This window comes from Eleutherodactylus coqui, chromosome 5, assembly GCF_035609145.1.
Source record: "Eleutherodactylus coqui strain aEleCoq1 chromosome 5, aEleCoq1.hap1, whole genome shotgun sequence".
Taxonomy (NCBI): domain Eukaryota; kingdom Metazoa; phylum Chordata; class Amphibia; order Anura; family Eleutherodactylidae; genus Eleutherodactylus; species Eleutherodactylus coqui.
Window position 1 is genome coordinate 173,960,329 of NC_089841.1, and position 23,097 is coordinate 173,983,425.

The 23,097-nt window shown below is 43.1% G+C and overlaps 1 protein-coding gene across 2 annotated transcripts in view; it reads left to right on the plus strand.

Moving 5' to 3' along the window:
- Nucleotides 1-23,097, plus strand: part of PLA2G4C (phospholipase A2 group IVC) — a 57,381-nt gene that overhangs the window by 22,952 nt on the left and 11,332 nt on the right. For both annotated transcript variants that reach the window (XM_066603731.1, XM_066603732.1), the window contains exons 2-12: nucleotides 1,918-1,994; nucleotides 3,532-3,572; nucleotides 5,488-5,602; nucleotides 6,213-6,358; nucleotides 9,405-9,603; nucleotides 13,435-13,543; nucleotides 16,519-16,659; nucleotides 17,300-17,353; nucleotides 18,677-18,715; nucleotides 18,975-19,007; nucleotides 21,026-21,148. In XM_066603731.1, the coding sequence (XP_066459828.1) occupies nucleotides 1,980-1,994; nucleotides 3,532-3,572; nucleotides 5,488-5,602; nucleotides 6,213-6,358; nucleotides 9,405-9,603; nucleotides 13,435-13,543; nucleotides 16,519-16,659; nucleotides 17,300-17,353; nucleotides 18,677-18,715; nucleotides 18,975-19,007; nucleotides 21,026-21,148 (1,015 nt within the window). In that variant the 5' untranslated portion in view covers nucleotides 1,918-1,979. The remainder of the gene's footprint in view (nucleotides 1-1,917; nucleotides 1,995-3,531; nucleotides 3,573-5,487; nucleotides 5,603-6,212; nucleotides 6,359-9,404; nucleotides 9,604-13,434; nucleotides 13,544-16,518; nucleotides 16,660-17,299; nucleotides 17,354-18,676; nucleotides 18,716-18,974; nucleotides 19,008-21,025; nucleotides 21,149-23,097) is intronic.

Consider the following 23,097-nt stretch of genomic DNA (forward strand, 5'->3'; position numbering starts at 1 on the left):
ATCGGGGTTGTCTCGCGCCGAACGGGGGGGGGGGTTTAAAAAAAAAAAAACCCGTTTCGGCGCGGGACATCTCCTTTAACTATTAATTTTACCTGATCTGGTGACTTCTTTCACAGTTGGAGGCCCCTCTCCTGCGAGATGCTATTTTACACTTTATACTGAACGAAGAGCAGTGTCTTTCTCCCTCCATTGGGCAAAACAGATCCTGGGCAAGAGATTTCTCTAATCTCCTCTGTGGAGTGGGGGTGGTAGGGGTTCGTTTGCAGCTATCAGTGCAGAATACAAAATCGGCACATTTGAACTTTTGATCCCTATCAGGTAAAATTACTTTTTGTTGGCTGTTTGTTTTCTTTCCCTGTGCTATTTCTATTTCAGAGTGCTTTCCCAGTTTCTCGCTTACTTGTTGCATTGCATTTCCTGACTTGTGCATTAACTCTTAAGGCTGATTTACACGCAACGATTATCACTCAAAATTCGTCCAAGTGATGGCTTCTGAGCAATAACCGTTGCGTGTAAATGTGTGCCCATCATGCACTTACCGTCCACTTTTCGTCCAACGCTGAGTTCAGCTCAGCATAGAAACCGTCATCCCTGATATATCCACAATATAAAATATCCACTACTTAGGGCTTCTTCACATGACTGTATTTGCGCAGGTATTTATGCTCCCAAGATCTGCACGTGCTAAACTCACAGAATAGAACCCATTGATTCCAATAGGCTCATTCTTATAAACGTATTCTGCGCACGCATTTCATGCACGTAAAAAACTAGGACTCTATGGGAGGTGTGAAAATACACAAGGAGAAGAGTGTTTTGGCTCCTTCACACAGGTGAGTTTTTCATCAGTATTTTATGAGTATGCTGGCTACATTCGCAGAATTGTGAAAATATGTAGAACTTTGGTAATTTTGCTTGTGTGCCTGGAAATGTACACTGCAAATGTGGGGAAGGACTTTCTCGTAGCCAATTCCCATTGTGGATGTGCTCATGTGGATAAGAAGATATTACCCTTCATACTATACAATAAAATCCAGACCAGTAAGGGCTTATTCACACGACCGTGTGGGTTAAAACATTGCGTGCATTACACAGCGTTTTCCGGATCTATGTGAGCCCGCTACCGCCGTGTATTGGCAGCGAGTGCACTGCACTTGACCACAGTTCTCTTACACACTGTCATGTGCAGTGTGACTTTTGTCTTTTTTTCCATTCCCTGCTCTGTTTCATAGCGGAGTTGCGTGTGAATAGCCACCCGTAGGCAATATATTGTATATGGGCAGCATTGCGTACGCTGCCTATAGAAAAGAGTAGGGCTCACGCTGTATGTTATGCAGAGAATTAGAGCATACTGACATCTTTTTTTATGTGCGTATCAACACGCAGTGTTTAAAAGGTAATGTCAATGTACTTTCATGTACTCCATTTACCATGTGTCACGCAGCCATTTGACACATGCGTAATACGCGCCGAAATCACGGTTGTGTGAGCCCATACAGTGAAGAATATCACATCACTAGTATCAGTGGATTTTAGCAATATAACATATACATTAGTATCTAACATGAAGCTCATTACAAATCTAGGTTTGTCTCCTTTCCTTCCAATCGTCCTTCAGAGGTTATAAGTAGAATTTATTTTATCACAGGCTTTGACATGAAAGAATAATATGCTCATAACATAAAAGCCAACACAGGGAGGGTGTGGTAGTAATCCTCTGCAATAGGCTTGTAAAAATGATTGCCTCTGTCATTAGCTAATGAATAATATAAAAGATAAAGGCAAGCAGTTCAGCATTATCATACAGACCAGGTAACCTTTATTCATTAGTCTGGGTAATGCCTCTCACTTGTTCTCTTCAGGATTTTTCCTATATCACTTGGACCCAATTTTAGTGTCTTTTTTCTTTTGTTTTAGTCCTTTAATAAGCATCTTCACTGTTTACTATTAAGTCTAAACTGGCACCAATTGATACTCCAATGGACAGCACTGAGGTAAGTGATCATTTTATTTAGATTAGACTATGACATTTGGACTTTTTAGCAATATTTTATGATGTTGGATACATTCTGTAAGGCTGCCTGCAGACGGGCGGAAATTCAGCGGCAGGATTTCCCGCGGAATTTCCGCCCTTGGAAGCTGCCAGAGGATTGCGCTAGCGGCAAACAAATCGCAGCATGCTCTATTTCTGTGCGGGGCTTGCAGAACCCCGCACAGAAACGTCACTGCCCGGCCGCCGGCTCCGGTCTGCACATGCGCCGGCTGCCCAGCAAGCCGGCACATCAAACAGCCGGAGCCGCAGACGCGGGTGAATACGCGCCGCTCTCTGCAGGCGCTCGGGTCGGGTCCCGCGGCAAGAATCCTCGCAGCCGGATTTGACCTGCCTGTCTGCAGGTGGCCTTACGCATAAGAAAAAGTGGTGTGCTTTGAGTTTCTACAATGTAGACATGTCTACTGGAATTAGTTGCTTGAGTTCGTGAGGCATTTTGTGCATGTCACATGTATATTAAATACTTCTAGGTCCTAACGGGGGAGACCTAGGTTGGAATAATTGCGAGTTGCCTGTTCTCATGTTAGACCAGAATCGAAGGCGATATAAAACTAATAGCTGGTCTTACTTCCCATTCTCTGCTCTCCCCCCTCCAATTCCCCACACATTGGAAACAATGATGGAAAAATAGAGTTTCATGCAGCATTGTTTCTCCTGTCAAAGACTATCCTTAATAGAGTCTCCCATGCAGGTGTGAATATAGTCTTATTGGAAACTCCATTAAGCTATTTTTTTCATTGCTTATGTCTGAAAAATTGGATGTCAACTAAAATGTTATATGGGGTAGGTAGTGTGGGTGCAAAAATACTGATCTTTAACCATTCACATACCTACCACATATTGGGAGTGGGGTAGGTTGATGCTCAGCATTATACTTGAACTTAGATAAGGCATACCACAGGACTCAGTCACACAAATATGCGTAGAACATGCTAATAGTCTATTAGTGATGCCCATACTATTAGATCCATCAAGCTGTCCTGCACCTTATAAGAGAATCACACAACGTACCTGCATTCAGACACCATTAATATTTTAAAGTCAGACTACTTCCTGCCAATTAATACAAGGTATTTGCTAATATTTGGTCCAGAAAACAGAAGCTTACAACCCACGTTAAGGGTCCTCATTGTCTTTCAATTCCCCTTCACTAACATCACAAGCAAATCACTGGAGGTCAAGTTCACTCCTAGTGGTGTGATGTAGCTCCAAGCTATATGACAGCCACTGAATGAAAAACCTAGCAATAGTACCTGCAGAACCTGGTTTCTGCTTATGTTTCCCAATTGTTTTGTTTGTCAGTAGAACACATATATACCATACTAATTTATGTACATGGCACTATATATACCCTATTTTAAAGATGGAATCACAGAATTTACTGCAACCTATAATTTCTATACATGAGCCCCAGTGTCTTAATGTATATAATATAGCTACAGCTACTTTAAAAAGTAAGTTTGTCACTTATTTTTCCACAGAAAAAAATTGACATTATCTGTCATGATTGTGATCCTTCAACGTAAGTATTCTATAACTTACATTCAATATTAGGCAATACTATAATCTGTTAAAAAAATATTTAATAAACTATATTTATGTTATCAATTGTCATTGGCAACACAGCACAACTATGACCCCCTTAAAGGGATTCTGTTATCAGATTGATGCTGCCCGAACCACACTGCGGCGTTTCAGAATGAATATACCTTGACGTTTGACCTGGAACTGAGCTACGTGTCATGGATGACGGCTACGACAGCCTCTCCATGACTGCTGTATTAAGACTGACATCTCATTTCCTGCTTGTGTATAGGGAAAGAGCTGTCAGTCTTCATGCTGCGTGACCCACCCCATGACCCGGAGCTGAGCTCCATGTCAAGTTTCAAAATGAATTTAATGTGAAATGCCGCAGTGTTTCAGACTTAAACAGTCACGGGGCAATAGGCATTTCTTTCTTGAGTTCATGCTGTCCGTGGTTCGGGCAGCATCAATCTGATGACAGAATCCGTTTAAGGTAAAGAAAATTTTATCAACAGAAATTCATGTTTCCTGGGGGTCCTCGGGCAGCACAAAGCAAATGGCTTAAGTTTTATTTGTCCCCTATTGGGCAGAAGATAATAGATATTTAGTCTTAATTAGCAATCAGACTCCTATAAACCCCCAGGAGGCAATGATCATTTGTGTTTTTTCTAATGTTGGATGGAAGATAGAATGTCTGACTTCCTGGTTTGGCGAGGTCGTGTTTGAGGAACCCCACTATGGTGCTTCTGAGAACCACTTACTATGGTTTACAGAAGAAAGGCAGACATACATTGTATTAAATGCCTGTACCTTTGCCTGATGATTATGATGTCTTTGCATGTGCCATAAATGATCTCATCTATGCAGTTTGAAGCTAAGAATTTGTTCTAGTGATTTAATTTCCCAGCAGTCACATTGAGATCTCCTTAACACGAGCATATGCATTTTTGCAGTTCAGTTACCCGCATGCGCCATTAAATTGTGTGAATGAACAAATTACGTGATCAAGTCCCGAGCGTAATTATCATTGTCTCGTGCATTCACATGGTCAGGCCTGGAAATCCCTCGCTCGGCATACATCCTTGGAATGACTTCAAATGCACCTGTAAGCTTTTCCCTGCTTTGAACGCTACTAAACTGCCTCCCCCTCCCTATTTGTCCATCTCCCATAGGAGTCTATGGGAGCCGCCAGCGTATATCGGTGGAAAGATAGATCCAGACCTTATTCGTCACTGTATAATTGCAGTCGACGATTTTGGTCGCGTATGTGCTATTTTTTTTCTGGTGCAACGTTTTTACGTGCCGCAAAATTTGCCCATGTGAATGAATGCATCAGAATCCAATGCCTCAGATAATCGCGCTAAATATGGTTGTTTAAGACTTCCAAATCATTGCATTCTTTTTTTCTTAATGTTTAACCCCTTCCCTCTATAGGACGTATAGTTACGGGATCTGGGTATTTATGAAGAAACATCACGGGGCAACCCCTCACAACTCCCTTCTCTGGCAGCTACCATAGGCTCCCATAGGAGTCTATGGCAGCGGCCAACGTATTCCGGAACTATCTTTCCTGGCTGTCGTAAAAGCGCCCAGCCGAAATGTGCATTGTATGCCGGCCGGACGCTTTTACGCCACAGAATATGCTTATCTGAACTGATGCATTGTAAACCAATGCATCAGATGGCAGCGTATATCGGCCGGCTGATATACGCCAATGTGAATAAAGCCTAATCTGATGCTAGAGAAAAAGCAAGCATGGTGCTTGAGAATTCATATTTCCCTTTCAGAGTTCATCTGTTTTGATTCCAGAATTGGAAATGGCTATTAACATGTGTGGCATTGTATGTCGGTTCACTAATAGCAACTTTATTATTGTGCTATTCCATCCAGATTTTCTTTACACTTCTTTTTAGCACTACACAAGTTTCTGATGCTTCCATGAAGTCGGAAGGGGAATTGTTATCCATTAAAGCTAGGCAGAAAAAAGTGCGAGAAGCTCTTCAAAAGTTAAATATTAATATCCAAGAGGTAAATGTGTTTTTTCAGCAACTAATCGACGTCCTAACTTGAAGTCCTTTTTTATTGTAGACTTTTCCTAAGTGAACTCCAGCTTTTTCATGATGTTATGTTGATTGATATCATTAGTGGACTTTGCTATTGTAAATAGACAAATACTATAAACTCATAAATAGAGTTGAGCGAACACACTCTGCTGAGCTTGATGTTCGTTCGAGTATTAGCGTACTCGATGGTGCTTGCTACTTGAACGAGCATCACGCCGTGTTCTACTGCGCCCCAGTTGTTGGCTGCTCCCCACTGTGACGTGCCTGTTTTGGCCCCTCCCCGCCGCGATGCAGCGCGCGTCAATGGCAAATTTTTTGTCTGGCAGGCAGACAAAACAAGAACACCCGAACCAAGAAAAAAAAAAAAACTCGGGACCCGGCATCTAACATACAAAAATGCTTGAGTCTCCCATTGTAGTCAATGGGGTTTGTTACTCGAGTAGAGCTCTCGAATTTTACGAAAAGCTTGACTCGAATAACGCAGACCCGAGCATTTGGGTGCTCGCTCATCTCTACTCATAAACCAACAATATTTTTGTGTTCTCTTTTTTGTGCCATTTCTGTTTTTGATGTAGGATGAAGAGCCTCCCGTAATCGCACTTTTGGGATCTGGTGGTGGAGTTCGTGCCATGGTTGCTCTTCTTGGCGCCCTTACTGAACTTGCAAAAATGGATGTTCTCGATACTATTACATATATTTGTAGCACCTCTGGATCAACCTGGTAAATCCTTTTCATATTCAACTGATGCCAAATACTTTTGTGTTAAGAGAAAAGAGTTAGGGCTTCTTCATATGTGTGTTTTTTGCTTGCTTGTTTCAGAACGCATGTGAAAAGTGCCTATGAGATAAGGAATCCTGTAATGTTTGTGTTTTTTAACACAAAAGTATTTAACATCATTTTCTGTCTGACTTGATGTACAGCTTTTTTTTAGAATATTTTATCTAGTAATAATGTATTTTAGCAAGAACTGAAGAATTACCTGATCATGGTTATGAGGGTCAGGGGTGAAATCCACGTCAAATTCTGCTTGTTAGATGTGGATTTTCGTGCAGATTTTGACGCAGATCAGTACCAAAATCTGCAGGAGATTTTGGAAAATTCACTGCATGTGAACGTATCCTTAAAGGAAGTCACCTAAATTTAGTGATACGAACAGATTACACAGTTGTATGTGCACTGTTATGATACATAGAAACCTTTATCAGATATCCCTTCTTAATAGTGTTGGTGCACCATATGCAAATGAACCCCGAACCATCTGATGGGCGGTACACCTTTGTCTGCGGTCACCTGAAAATTCACCCCTTTCTGTCCTTAATGACATCTCCAGCTCATGCATTCCACCACAATGTGTGTGCGCCACTCACCCATATTGACCACTACAAGAAATAATACCTGCTTCACACCCTCCCACTGTAATAACACTTCTATATGTCCTAGATAGAAATTATTATTTGCAAAGTAGTAATATCCCTCCCTCCATGCTCACAAAGTAATAGCGTGTTATTATTATTATTTTCTTACTTCCTGCTCTCTATGTATAAGAATACAAAGCAATCATATACTCACCTCTCCCAGCTGCCCCCAGCAGCTCCATTCTCTTCAACAGAATTTTTTACGGGACGTCACAAGCTGCTGCAGCCAATCACAGATGTCAGCTCTTGAAAACTGAGGTCTATGATTGGCTGCAGCAGCCTGTAATGTCCTGTACACAGGCTGACTGTAGACTGTCAATATATTGTCATACTGGAGACCTGAGTATGTAGCGCTCTGGGGAGCTGGGAGAAGCGAGTATGCAATTTTTTTTTATTTTTATGTATGGGAGGCAGGATGTTTTTCTTTATTTAACTTTGACCCTGTGCCCCTATAAATAGAGCTCCCTGTGTCCTTTTAAAGTAATACAGCCTCTCTTTAACACCTTTGTGATGGAGCTTCTTTGCTTTTTTCCATTTTCGTTTTTTCCTCCTCACTTTCAAAAAATCGTATCTCCTTTATGAATTCATTGATCTAGTTGTATGAGGGCTTGTTTTTTGCGGGACGAGTTGTATTTTTAAATGGTACTATTTATTGTGCCATATAATGTACTGAAAATCTTTTTACAAATTCTAAGTGGAGAGAAATGGAAATAAAACGACATTCTACCATTTTTCGGTGCGTCCTGTTTCTACGGCACACAAATTGCCACAAAAATGACCCGATAACTTTATTCTATGGGTCAGTATGATTACTACGATACCAAACTTGTATAGTATTTTTTTTTTGCTGTAGTACTTATATATTTCTTTTAAGATATTTAATTTTTTTAAATAATCTTCTGCGCACAATAACTTTTTTATTTTTCTGTTGAAATAGTTGTGTGAGGGCTCATTTTGTCTGGTACGTCCTGTTGTCTCTGTTGGTATTTTTGAATACAAAAGACTTTTTGATCGCTTTTTATTACATTTTTTCTTGGAGATGGGGTGACTAAAAAAGCGCATTTCTGGTATTCTTTATTTTTTTTTTTTCGGATAACCTTTGCCATGCATTGTAAATAATGCATTACTTTGATAGATCGGACGTTTACAGACGCAGCAATACCAAATATGTATTTTTGCTTTACTATTTAGATTTTTTATTGCAAATATGGCAAACGGGGGGGGGGGGGGGTTGAACTTTTATTACTTTTTTTTTTATAATAATTAGTAAAACTTTCAGAAGTTCCCCGGCTGCCATGACACCTGCACGGCTCCCCCGATCTCACCACGGGGGTGCTGTACGGGACCCCTGAACATCGGTCGGGGGATATAAATGCCACTGTCAGAATTGACAGCTGCATTTAAAGGGCTAATAGCCGCAATCGGCCGAGCAGCCGATTGCAGCTATTGCCCGCGGATGTCAGCTGTAATAAACAGCTGATGCCCGCGCTGTACGGAGGGAGATAGTAGCGCTATCTCCCTCCATACATGTCCTGCAATGGCATGACGTGAAAAAGCACTATGGGGCCGTCACTAAGGGGTTAAAGGGGTAGACCAGGATTTCTATTTTATTTTTCCTATTGATGGTGGCTTGGATCCCCACCAATCAGCTGATTCCCAGGTCTGCTGTCATTGCAGTCAGGAAGTAGAAAGTGCTGACCACAATGCAACACCCCAGGCTGGTATTGCAGGCGCAGTTCCCAATGAATTCAATACGAACTACGCTGCAGTACCAACACAAGGTGCTGCACTGTGGGCAGTACTTTCTGCTTTCTTGCCTGACCATAGCAACAGCGGCATCAGGAATCGATTGATTGGTGAGTCCCCATCGGTCATCATTAGCAAAAATAGGAAAAAGTTGTGGAATATCTCTATAAAGTAAGAGCCCCCTTGTGCCCCTGTAGAGTAATAGAGCCCATCTGTTTTGCTTTAATGCTAGAGGCCCCATGTTCCCCTTTAAGCTAATAGATCCACCTTCACCCCTATAAATAGAGCCCCAATGATTATATGGTATAACAGAACCCCCACAGCGCTGCTGTGTGTGAAACAGATGTAACTGTGCACTAATCGTTCGGCCAGATGGAGGGCGCAAGAGAGCCTCAAAGCAATATAAATGGTGAAGTGGGCCTTGGGAGTCCCACGAGCCTTATGAGCTGGGTTGCAATTGTGACCCATATGACCCCTATTGCTACGCCAGTGTACAGAAGACAATAGTGTATCTGTTTGAATCACTATTATGCAAAAAATGATTGACATTTACATTTACAAAATGCAATAGAATAGAATGCATTACAATTTTACTTTATATTCAGGTGTATGTCATCCCTTTATAATAATGAAAAGTGGTCTTCGTGCATGGAAGAGATGGAGAGTCAAATAGGTGATAATCTAATAAACCAGGCAAGAAACTGGAACAAAACGTGGGAGAAGCTAAAACAGACTTTTAATAAAGAAGATTATTCACTGACCAATTTTTGGGCTTATGTGTTTACGTACGCAGTCATTAATGATGTAAGTAACTGACCCTACAGTCTACTGTATTGTGTTGTACACATGCTATACACAGTGAATGAGTCCCTTTCATTAACGTGGACATAAATATATCAGTATAGATGGTGAGAATTATTATTAAGCACGGCAATAAGAACTTAAAGCGAGATTCTAGCTGAAGACTTTTATTGTAATATCCAGGGAATGGGGACGGTGGTGAGGGGTTGTTGCAGTCACGGACAGATGAAAGTTACTTAAAGCGAGATTCTAGCTGAAGACTTTTATTGTAATATCCAGGGAATGGGGACGGTGGTGAGGGGTTGTTGCAGTCACGGACAGATGAAAGTTGCCCACAGTATAGAGCGGCCAATTATGATGGTCCCCACACTCCATGGTGACCGATGGCACAGTAGTAATCTCACGCTTGCTGCAGCGAATGTTTAGGAATCACCCCTTTTACGCTAATCCCCGTCCTTTGTATCCTCTCACAGTAGTAGTGCCTACTAGTGACCCATTCATAGTAATAGTATATCCCTAAATAAGCCAGTTATCAGCTCTCCACATAGTGGCATTGATTACAGTGCATTTACCCCAAGTAATCAAAGGTGATGTTCTCTCTACGGTTTCTTCTCGCGCCTGGACCATCACAATGACTCTTCCCAGCTGCAATTTGTTTCTGCAGAAATTGACACGCAGAAATCTTTGGTTCCTTGCTTTTCTATCAACCTCCCTATGTTTTGCACCCCTCTACACAATCCATAGTGCCCCAGAAGTAATTGGACAACTTTGAATACCAGATACATCTTTCTGGGTACCTTAACATTCACATCTATTGAGAGAACAGAGGTTTACTGGCTGCTCATGTTGATCTGCCCCAAATCTGATGGATGGGAACATGCTCTCAGAGTTTATCTGTGCACGATTGTATTATTGTAAAGAGTGTTAACAAATAGGACCACTATAGAAATATAATAGAAAGATTTGCACCTGTTACCTATCTTGGACTCACCCCTGGTTTTAAGTTGAAAAAACAGAGGCAAAAACACATATCAAATACTGCTGTGTGAAAGTTGCTTTTTGGGCCTACCTGTACATAATTGTAAAATAAACTGTTTTCTGTTCTCGTACATTATAATTTCCCAGGAAAAAAAAAACATAACATTACAGCCATAACTGTATCTACTAGTGTTGAGCAAAACAAAAACTTGTTGCGGTCAAACTTTGCTAAAAGTTTGGTTTGGCGAGAACCTGAACCCCAGACAGGACCATTAAAATTTCCTCTTCCTCTTATAAATGTAGCTCAGTGGTTAGCACCATTGCCTTGCAGTGCCAGGTGTCTAGTTTCCTAGGTTCAAATGTGATCAAGAACAGCATCTGCTTGGTCAGACTTGAACTTAGGACCCCAGTGCTGCAAGCCAACAGTGCTAACTGAGCCAACATCCTACTTCTGCCGCCTTCTTCCTCCCTTTGAGGAGGAGTAGGCGGAGAAGGTGAAACACGAAACTCAAACTCCATGCAGATGTTTTCCATGCTCAGATTTGAACCTAGGACCCCAGCACCACAAGGTGCAGTACCAACCACTGAGCCACCATCCTTTCTACCTCTGGAGGAGAAAAAAAGAGAAGGGGAAAGATAAGATCTTCTTCACGTTCTCTGGAAGAAGGCAGAAGAAGCATGACGGCAACAGTAGTTAGCGCTGTTGACGTGCAATGCAGGGGTCCTAGATTCAAATCTGACCAAGCATGACATCTGCATGTATTTTGGGTTTCTTCCTCTTTTCCAGAAGGTTTACAGTGCTGGGGTCCTAGGTTCAAATCTAACCAAGCAGATGTTTTCCTTGATTGGATTTGAACCTAGGAAACTAGAACCCCAGCACTGTAAGGCAATAGTGTTAACCATTGAGCTACTGGAGGAGGAATAATTTCATGGTTCTTAGACAGTATTATGCACCAGTTTTAGGGGTTTGGGTGAAATTCTGGTTCAGTTTGACATAATTTGGACCAAACTTTTTGACAAAATTCAGTGAACCAACCAAATTAAAAAGTTTGCTCAACACTAGTATCTACAAACATGTTTTCCTTTTTTTAGTGGGATATTGATGCACATTGTTTCTTTAAAATACAGAAGGGGTTCAAAACACATAGGGAATCTATTCTAGAATGCCAATTATAGATAGAGAAAAGTGAGGTGGGGGGCGCTGTTGACATAATATCCAGTCAGGGATAGAAGATGCAATTTTATTGACGAGAATGGATATGCATGTTGATATAAAACCTTCATCAGGCCACATAAAAACAGGAATAACAGCTAAGTATGAAGTTTTTAAAAACTCATGCTGCTGGCCTTTAACTTGACCTGGAACTGTGATCTTATTGTATTTGCACCTAATATGGCAAAAAGATAAATTTGGAGAAAAATTGTGTTAATATATATATAACTACATTTTAACAGTTACTACTACAATTAAAATTACTTATTGCAGAAAAAGGTGTAAAACAATAAAAGTGTAATACACTAAAATGTATAATTATTAAAGATGAGCGAACACCAAAATGTTTGGGTTCGCGTTATTCGAAACGAACTTCCCGCGATGTTCGGGTGTTCGTTTCGAATAACGAACCCCATTGAAGTCAATGGGCGACCGGAACATTTTTGTATTTCGCTGATGCTCGCTAAGGTTTTCATGTGTGAAAATCTTGGCAATTCAAGAAAATGATGGGAACGACACAGCAACGGATAGGGCAGGCGAGGGGCTACATGTTGGGCTGCATCTCAAGTTCACAGGTCCCACTATTAAGCCACAATAGCGGCAAGAGTGAGACACCCCCCCCCCCCCCCCCGCACTGTCAGCATAACGATCGTTCTCCTCTGCCACAGCTGTAACAGCTGTGGCAGAGAAGAACGATGTTAGCCCATTGAATTCAATGGAGCCGTCAATACAGCCGACTCCACTGAATGCAATGGGCTGCCGGCGATCGCGGGATGAATTGTCGGAAAGGGGTTAAATATATAAGCCCTTCCCTGCAATTCATCCAGAAATGTGTAAAAATAAAAAATATATATATACTCACCTGGTGCCGGCAGACGGAGTTCAGCGCGGCAGGCTGCAGTTCTCCTGAACTGCTCTGAACAGCTGTGAGTAGTATTCAGCAGCCGGGGATTTAAAATCCCCGCCTGCTGAATAAGATGCCTCTGATTGGTCACAGCCTGACCAATCAGAGGCAGCCCTCACTCACCCATTCATGAATTCAGTGAGCAGTAGCGGATACACCTCCATTTACATTTCCCAGAGTCTTAAATATGTTGTGCAACTCCAACAGATTAGCAGCTTTCCATTAGCTTTGCCTATGCCTTTACCATAGGTGTTACTGTGCTATGGGGTGCCATGTTTTTGTTTGTTTTTTGCTTTAATATCTAGTCTTTCCTGGAATGGAAATTTCTAATTAGATCTTGAAAAAAATGTAACAACTGGCTACTGCATTATTTTGGATGGAGAATACCAGTTATGTACCACACTGATTTCCTTTGTGAATATGGCCAAAAGTTATCCATATACATACAATAACTGTCAGCCAATTCACCACAACTCCACCATAGACATGCAGACTCTGGCGAGCATGCATATTTTTTTTAATGGGAGATCTGTCAGTGCTTTTACCTTCTGCAGAGCAAGGGATTGGGCATGTTGAAATCCAACATGCTTAGTCCTTTCCCCCCCTCCTCCCTCCTCCCTACATCTACCATTGGGGAATGGTTAGAAGGTCCCCATACATATGAGATCTTTAGAAATAAGTCAGATTGCTAATGTGTATGGTTAGTTTAAGTGTTGATACTCCTGTTTTGTACCTGTAGATAAATGAAAAATCATTATCCAATCACCAAATGTGTTGTGAGAGTGGGGAAAATCCTTATCCCATCTACTCTGCTGTGGAAGAGGCATCTTTACATTTAAATCAGCCAGGTAAGATCCCCAAAATGGTTAGCTAACTTGCATGACAAATAGACAGTTTAGCATTTACTTATTTGTATCCATTAAGCAGAGAAGTAGCTGGGAGGGCAAATGGGGCATGTGCTCTGGGCGCATCTGGGGAGGTGGCGCCAGCTGGTACACCTGAGCACACACGCTAGGCAGCAAATGAGGAGTGATGGTTGCAATATTCCTCTCTTTCCTCTGCATGAGGATGAGAGGATTTAGGAGACGAAGCACGGCCCTGACTAGTCCCTCTTTTTGCTGCAGACTTTTAAATGCTTGTCCAAGAGGGATTAGCAGCAGCATGTGTGAAAACTTGAGGTTAGAATGCCAATGTTTGGAATTATTTGGAAAGACCAACTCTGTCATACATTAACTATGATTCTATATGCCACTAGGTGTCTCTGTATGGGTTTCTAAAATTTGTAGTACAGCGTAGTTTGTGTACTGTTCTGTTTGTACTTGTACAAGGTTCATTTTCTTGGTGTTGTGTGTAAATGTTTAAAAAATAGAAAATATTAATAAAAGATTGTCAGATTAAGGCCAGGCTCACACAGGCGAATCGGATTCCACATGCAGGGGGCCCACAGCGGATTCTGGCTGTGAGCCCAGCCAGATTCAATGGATGCCAGTGACCCTGCGTACCTCCATTAACTGTACTGTGGATGATCATGAAGGCTCGCAGGCAGTCATCCACAGTACAGTTTGTTTTTTTTTGTTTATTTGTAATTCCCGCACTGTCGCTTAGCAATTAAGCGCATAACCAACGTCAATACGCAATGTTAATTGTGTGTGGGCTACATGTTGGATGCCTCCATTGATTGTAACATCAATGGAGGCCGTCCATGTGGATTCCGCTGCAAAATAAAGCATGCTGCGATTTTTCTTCCTTTTGCAGAATACGCAATCTGTATCTGCAAGTATGAAAGAAAAATCTAAAATGCATGCCTTCTAATGCCCGTGTTTTATGGTGGATCATTCGTGCAGATGCCGATCGTAGAATCCACAATACAAATCCACCTGTGTGAGGCCAGCCTAAAAGGAAAGGTGGGGGAGAGAAACCAACTGTCTGTGAATAAGTGTTGGAGTAAGGGAAAGGAAACCAGTAGCAGTGTGTGTGAGGTTGTTGAGGGTCTAAACAACAGCAAGTCATGGCAGTGTATGCAATATCATGGGAGGTAAGCCTGACTCGTTAGTACGAGCAGTGATTTATTGACTGTTGTTTAGGCTCCCTGTTATTTTGTCTGTGCTCTTTTTGAACAAGAAACTGAACCCTACACTGACCAGATATCAGGGAGCTCACAGGCAGCAGTGGCGGACTGGCTAGTAGACCCATCGGCAAAATTCCCAGTGGGCCGGTGGAGAGTTGGAAATTCGGTAAAATGCGTGAAAATAAAAAATTATACTCAACTATGTTACTTCTCCTGCTCCCAGGCCTATGCAGTCCGGGCTCACACTGTTCATCCACTGACTTCTAAGTAGAGTGATCATGTGACAAGCACGCATGATCGTTGCTGCCAGGAACTGGCCACAGAAATCACATGATAATTCTACCCGGGAGCTGGGTGAATAGTGTGGGCATCTACTACAGAGTCAGGAGCAGTGAGGCCTCAAAATCCACAAGGTGTTCCTTGATTTCTGAGGCTTTTGTTTGAGCCAGGTTACACACTAGGGCCACACGTGAGATATTTCTTTAAACTGCAGATTATGGGTGATATATATTAATTCTTGCTTATCTGCTAACGTCTTTTCTGTTACGGAAAAAAAAATTAAGGACAGTTTGAGATGAGCATATTACGGGTCCATTTCTGCGTCCGTAATACAGATGTTTCACATCCCAACCGTAGGTTTTACTGAACCGAACTTGTCTGAAACTGGATTAAAACTAAAAAATCTGCAAGAAAAACTTTAAAATTGATGCTCCACTTTGCTTTACCTCCTGTGAAACACCTAAAGAGTTCAGTCTTGTATACAGGCTCTTGTTAATCGCTTAACAGGACTAAATCGCGCTTATCTGAAGAAGCCCTAATGGAGATCTAAACTCAAAAATGCTTTCTACATTAGAACAATGGAAGTTTCCCTATAAGTTTCTGACTTAAAGGGGTTGTCCCGCACCGAAACGGGTTTTTTTTTTTTTCAACCCCCCCCCCGTTCGGCGCGAGACAACCCCGATGCAGGGACGTACAGAAAGCTCACCGGAGCGCTTACCTTAATCCCCGCGCTCCGGTGACTTCTATACTTACCTGTGAAGATGGCCGCCGGGATCCTCTGCCTCCGTGGACCGCAGCTCTTCTGTGCGGTCCACTGCCGATTCCAGCCTCCTGATTGGCTGGAATCGGCACGTGACGGGGCGGAGCTACACGGAGCCGCTCTCTGGCACGAGCGGCTCCATAGAAGACTGCTGAAGACCCGGACTGCGCAAGCGCGGCTAATTTGGCCATCGGAGGCCAAAAATTAGTCGGCACCATGGAGACGAGGACGCTAGCAACGGAGCAGGTAAGTAAAAAACTTTTTATAACTTCTGTATGGCTCATAATTAATGCACAATGTACATTACAAAGTGCATTATTATGGCCATACAGAAGTGTATAGACCCACTTGCTGCCTCGGGACAACCCCTTTAAGTATGTTTGTACAAGTCCATGTCATGCTCTTAGCATTCATATCTAATGTTAAAATGTAAAAATTTTAAAATTTAAAGCAAATAATAAATTTGGAGCTACACTTTAACTTTCTACATCTGCTAAAAGGTCCGCTAGGTAACCACAGGGAATTCCCTACAGTCCTGCATTATATTGGAGTTTGTGACAGTTCTATGGCTTTTTGAAAAAATGACAGAGAGCTCTGAAAAGTTGCAATTTTGGCATGTGCACCAAAACTCTGACTTCTGTACATTAGAAAACCGGTGTACAAGATATAATTCATATCTTTATTGACTATTCTGGTAATTGTGAATTTTCTCATAGGGGCCTGGTTTGAGTACACACCACACCTGGCTGGATTTCCGGCATACAAAGCATTTGTCAAAACTGAGCAGTACGGCAGTCAATTCAAAGAAGGGAAATTAGTGAAGAGTCATCCAGAGTGGGACCTCTGTTATCTCCAAGGTAAGCTAGAAAAGAAGGAAAGGTGAAAATTCCAAAGCAGAAAGACCATAGTTTTCAGTTGCCAGGCTCAAATATGAATGTCTTGCTTATTGCAGTTGGCCAGAAATTTCTGGCATATGTGCAAGACTGATAATTATTATAAGGCCGGGCTCACACGACCAGGTCAGATTCCGGATGTGGGGGGCACACAGGGGATTCCGGCTGTGAGCTGGTTGGTAACCCTGCGTATGGCACTTTTCTGTATTGCGCATGACTGCGGAGGCTTACAGGCGGTCATGCTCACTACAGTTTTTCCTATTTGTTTCTATTTTCCACTCCGTCACTTAGCGATGATGCAAGTAGCCGTACGCAATGTGAATTGTCTATGGGCTGCGGGTTGGACGCCTCAGTTGACAAAAAATAGAACATGCTGTGACTTTTTTTCCACTTGCGAAATACGAAATTCATATCTGCGAGTGTGAAGAAAAATTTGAAAATGCATGCCTTTTAATGCCCACATTTTACCATGGTCCATGCGGACGACGATCATGGAATCTGCAATTCAAATCTAGTTCTGTGAAACCAGCCTAAATCAGATGGTTTGATATAACACTGCTTACTATTGCTGTACAATGCCATTCATATTTTCTTTTATCCTCAGGAGTGTGGGGCAGCGCACCTGCAGGCTCTGATTCCATTAAAAATATGATCAGTGGTAAGTTTTACCACAATGAATAAAGCATTTTGTGGAAAATTAGACAAATAATATTTAACAGGGGTGCAAAGGTAGCAGTCACATGACACGATGGTGGGGACGCTGTTACTGATTTTAAGGTGGCCATAACACTATCAGTCATTCTCCTTATATACTTGCATGCTCGGTTCATGTTTTCAATAGGTTGAGTGAAGAAAGCCACTGGCAGACACTCCAGGTGATTGCTTAAGTCTAGAGATGAGCGAGCGTACTCGGCCATGCCCCTTTTTCGCCTGAGCGCCGCGATTTTCGAGTACTTCCGTACTCGGGCGAAAAGATTTGGGGGGCGCCATGGGTGAGTGGGGGGTTGCAGCGGAGAGTGGGGGGGAGAGAGAGAGGGCTCTCCCCTGTTCCCCGCTGCTACCCCCCCGCTCCGCCACGCCTCCCCCCGGTGCCCCCCGAATCTTTTCACCCGAGTACGGAAGTACTCGAAAATCGAGGTGCTCGATCGAGTAATTACTCGAAACGAGTTGGTTCGCTCATCTCTACTTAAGTCCCTTGAGAACTAAGGATCATCCATGCTGAATTCAACATGCCCGATTTTTTTTTTCCCCTCAGTATCTGCCAAACAAGTGTCAGATGAGCATCTAATACATATTAGATGGATCAATGCTATTCCATTCAAAATCAGCAAGTTTGGCCAACTCTACACTGGGACCCAGCCCTAGAGATTCATGTTACAATCTTGCATGTAGTAATCCACTGCTACGAACAGTACTAATGCATGCAGCGTGGGTTGGGGTGTTTACTTCAAATAATCCCAAGGTTAAAGGTGTTGTCGATATGTTAACTACTAATGGCCTATCTGCAGGATTGGTCAATGAAAGGAGATCAGGAGATGTCCACTGCCTGAGATCCCCACCAAGCAACTGCTCACCAGGCCAGTGAGTTCATGAAAATGAGCAGATTTCTGCAGGAAGCAGGCAGCTCTATTCTCACTGCAATAGCCAGCCTTGGTATTACAGGCAAAGTTCCCATTGAAGTGAATAGGAACTTTGCCTGTAATACCAAACTTGACCACTACAGTGAGAACGGAGCTGTCTGCTTCCTGCAGAAATCTGCTACGTGTATGAGCAAATCACCCCGACAAACGGCTGACCTACAAGGCGGCAGACCCTCTCCAATCTTCTACTGATGGCCTTTCTTAAGTTTACAACTGGAGAACCCCTTTAACCACTATACACGAGAAATGCCAGTGTTTTCCTGTGGACGATGAACATTTCTGTATTTATACCATCTGGCAACATACGTGATCTAGTCTGTAATTTTTCATTTTTTTAACAGACATTATACAAAAAGTTTTTCCATCAACTACAAGTGAAGGTAAGAAATTGCAAAATCTACATTACAGTAAATTTGTGCTCTTTGAAAAGTCCACTGGGAGACCCTCAAGTTTGGGACCATGATGTAGCAAACCTTTAAACATTATCTAGCCTAGACAGCGAGGTCTATTATTTTTAAATCCCAAAGAGACCAATTTTCCTCAAACTATAAATCCACATTTCATATTTGTTGTTGTAAATGTGCTTGTAATATTGTATCTATCCTTTTATATCTGCACACAATATCTTGTTTATTTCAGAGTCCTTCATGGACAAGCTTGCTCTTCCAACAGGTATGTTGGGCAAGTGACCTTGTGAGTATCACAACTTTTTTAAAAGTTTAGAAAATTTACAACAGTAGCTAGGAAATACTTACTCCATAAGGAATAACATGGAATGTCATGGGATTTGCCTGCCACTTTTAGGCCTTCTCACGCGCGAATACGCAAATACGCTCGCCGCTACGGAGCATATTAGCACACGAATTGGGGAATTGTTTTGAGTATTCAAACTTAAAATCATGGCTGCATAACAGGACAAAACTAAAGCATTGATTTTAATGGTTTCATTTTCACTATCGGGATTCTTGTGTGTTAATAGCAAGCACAAGTAAAGATATGACTTGTGTTAACATGCAGGGTGGCGCTGGGTCCCGCGGCCGGCGCGCGGCGCTCCGATGTCGGCTCCGGTGTCCCGGAGCTCTGCTGTCGGGGCTCTCCCGGCGGCGTGGAGCAGCTAGCGTGCAGCGGCGTGGGCGTGTCCGCCCGTAGGGTGCCGCCCGCTCTCCTCCACCTTCCATATGCCACAGTGGGAGAGTTGGCTCCTCCCACTCTCCGCCCCTGGGCGGAGGCTTTAAGTTAAAAGGCTGGCAGTGACCTGAGCTCACTGCCAGTTATTGGTTCTGGTAGCCTCTAGTCAGGCCTGTCTCAGGCTGCTCTAGTTGCTCGTCAGTATCCTGCCAGTTTGCCTGTGAGCTCCATCTCCAGCCTTACTCTGCTTTGAAAGTTTTGTTGGTCTGTTCCACCTGCCTCTTCTGTCGGCACTCTGTACCCTGTTAGTAGGTCCATCTAGGTAGTCGCCAGGTCCCTAGCCAGCGCAGGGACCGCCGCCCAGTTGTCCGCCTGGGGTTAGCCAGGGCCGAGGCAAGTAGGCAGGGACAATGGGGTGCGGGGAGATCAGGGCACCCCACCTGGTGCTCAGGGGGCAGAGTGCCGTAACAACTTGCCCTATCTTTCTCACACATAGGTCTTGCCCTACCTTAATCGCACATAGGAAAACTATTTTCCCACTTTTTTATTCAAACTCGCGCACAAGATTTTAAAAAATCCAATTCATGCTATAATTCGAGCATATTAGCGATTGAGCACATGTTTTTTATGCTTTAAGTTTTTAGTAGCTCTCTGCAGTCATGGAGGAGAATCCCAAACTTAATTGAGCACATGGGCAAAGGTTGCCATAATGAGAACATCCCTTTCTTCAAAGCCTAGCATTGTGCTGGCATTATTTCTCATCATGCATCCAAGCCCTGGCAGTACAGGAGATCCTTGTGACATCATTGGGTTCCCTAGTAACCTAGCATGAATGCAGAAACAGTATTTGGGAGCACAGCCCTGAAATTGTGTTTAGGGTTGTTGTTTGACAGTTATTTCAGTTTCCTGTTACATTACAGGATCAAATTGTCAAAGCTACAACCTAATCCTGCCGATGGTGCTGTGTGCAGCAAACTTAACATATAAATGAATGGGCTGTAGGCACAGTTCATTAGCCTGTTAATTTAAAAATAAAGAAAATCTTCTTTGTATAGCGCCAACTTATTCCGCAGTGCTTTCAGTAATTTATTTATTACCCCCACCAAGCTGGGTACTCATTTTACCGACCTCGGAAGGATGGAAGGCTGAATCAACATTGAGCTGGCTACCTGAACCACATGGGGATTGAACCTGCAACCTTCAGGTCGTGAGCAATAGCTTAGGACTGCATTTCTGCTGCCTTAACACTCTGCACAAATAGCAAATAAAAAGTAATCCCTGTGTAATGTGAGTTTTTAAAATGTTCAGTATCTCTTTTTGCAGTCACCCAATAAGAGTTTTCATTGTCCACTTCCGGGTCTGTTCTGGTCATTTGATGAATACAGGTTAAGGACAGTTATGGTCCAAGCTATCAGCGCTGTCTCTTGTAAGAAGCTTATACATGGGTCCATCACAAATCCATGGACATATATTTATTCCCTTTTATTAGCTACTCATAACAGGCTTCTGGACATACCATTTACGTATGTGATGTTTTCTTTTGTGTTTTTTTTTAATCATAGAGGATATCTGCGTATGCAATGGATGTAAAAAACTGAGGGCCTTCCTCTCAAGCCATGATCTTCGTGAGATAACCAATACAGAGGTGGAAATGCTATTTGAGGATTCTGATGATCCCTCACATGGTAATTAATTAGTTTTTAGTATTTTATGTAATAATGTGGTGGGAAGGTGAAAACAAGCCCCTGTGATAAGTATTCCAATTTGTCTTTAGATTAGCTGGGAAATCTTCAGACTACATAATGTAATCAGATTTTATCTGTAGCGAAAAAAACCCGCCCCTCCAATCCCTTCAATCCTTTGCCAATCCAATGCAGACGGTCTTGTAATCTCTCTGGTCTTTGCGGACAAGCAGCCAGCACCTGACCAATTCAATTAGTCAGTGACCTCAGCGGTCATGTGCTGTACCACTAGCATCATAGCTTTCGTCGCTGAGCGGTGATGCTAGTAGTACAGTATGTGACCATTACGATACTCATGATACAAGATTCAGGGTACTCAGGTTATAGGAACATATTTTTTGTGATGCAGGAATCGGGTTACAGATCTAGTCCAGGAGACAGGGTGCAGACTCAGGTTTCATGGTTCCAAGGCTTCAAGCATACCTGAGTTTTTAGCAAATTTTCTAGAATACACCAGGTTCTCCTTACCTGCTCTTTTGCTGTTGTTTGCACCCTGTTTCATTTTTGTAAGTTCTGATTTTCAGGTGGCCTTTCTCACTTTTCTACTGTTTGTAATCCATTTTCAGAGAGGGGGCATATAGCAAACCTAGAATTTTGCCAGTACTACACTGTCTCGACTTCCTTACCCTTACTTTCCATGCTGCATTGCACTGTCTCTAGTCCAATCAGTGGGGTGGTAGTATCTGAATGTCCACCCCTCTATTTTTCTGGGACAATCAGGCATTTAGAGAAACTCTAGCCAAATGGTTAGTAATGTATGCACACAACCTCTAGCAGCAGGAGACGCAGAGATTGTGGGATCATTATCACAGTGTCTGCAGATCTGTCAGCCTGTAAGTGCAGGGGAGTTGCTTGTAAATATTGCTCCTCCCTCTGCTGCTATGGAAACATCCCAGTGTCCTTGTTACTAAGGAAGATCTGTACCTAATGACAGAGTGGATTGCAGAGAAGCTCGAAGGGAGACCCCTAGTGGCAGCCACTTCAAACAAGCTAGTAGGTGAGCATACATTGTCTGAAAATGTAGTGCCGCTTTCAGAGTTAAGCCCAGAATCGGAGTCCAGGCAGACACCAAGCCACTAGCTTGTATGCAGGTGATTCAAATGTCTCTCCCACCATCCAGATAGGAGAGCTCTTGGGCCCCAATGCAAAATCTGTATGAGGGCCCCCAACTATAATGCTTTATTCATAATACTAGGCTCCCTATATGGAGAAGAGAGGCCTTATGGGCCCCTAAGGCTTCTGGGCACAGGTGCAACCGCATCCCCTATAGCAGTGGTGGCGAACTATGGCATGCATGCCAGAGGCAGCATGCAGACCCCTCCCTGCTGGCACGCACCGCCGTCGGCCACTTACCACGTTAGTGAATACCGGCAGGGGGCGCTATTTCCCTGTCGGTATTAACTCAGCTGCGCTGCTAGTGGCGCTGATTTCACCGCACACTGTGACGTCTCCTACTTGGTTCCGCAAGAGCAGGGGAGAAAGTGTCTGGCAGCACACAAATGTCACAATGTACACCTGGGATCAGCACCAGCAGCAGTGCAGAGCAGAGGAGGAGGGGTAAGTATATGGGTCTCAGGAGGGGGGGGGCGCTATTACTACTAGTGGTCAGTGTGGGATGTCACTATTACTACTGGGGCCGCTGTGGGATGTCACTATTACCATTGGGGCTGCTGTGGGGTGTCACTATTACCGCTGGGGCCACTGTGGGATGTCAGTATTATCACTGGGGCCACTGTGGGATGTCAGTATTATCACTGGGGCCACTGTGGGATGTCAGTATTATCACTGGGGCCACTGTGGGATGTCACTATTACCACTGGGGCCACTGTGCGGTGTCACTATTACCCCTGCGCCCACTATAGGGGGGTCACAAATACAGCTGAAGCCGCTCT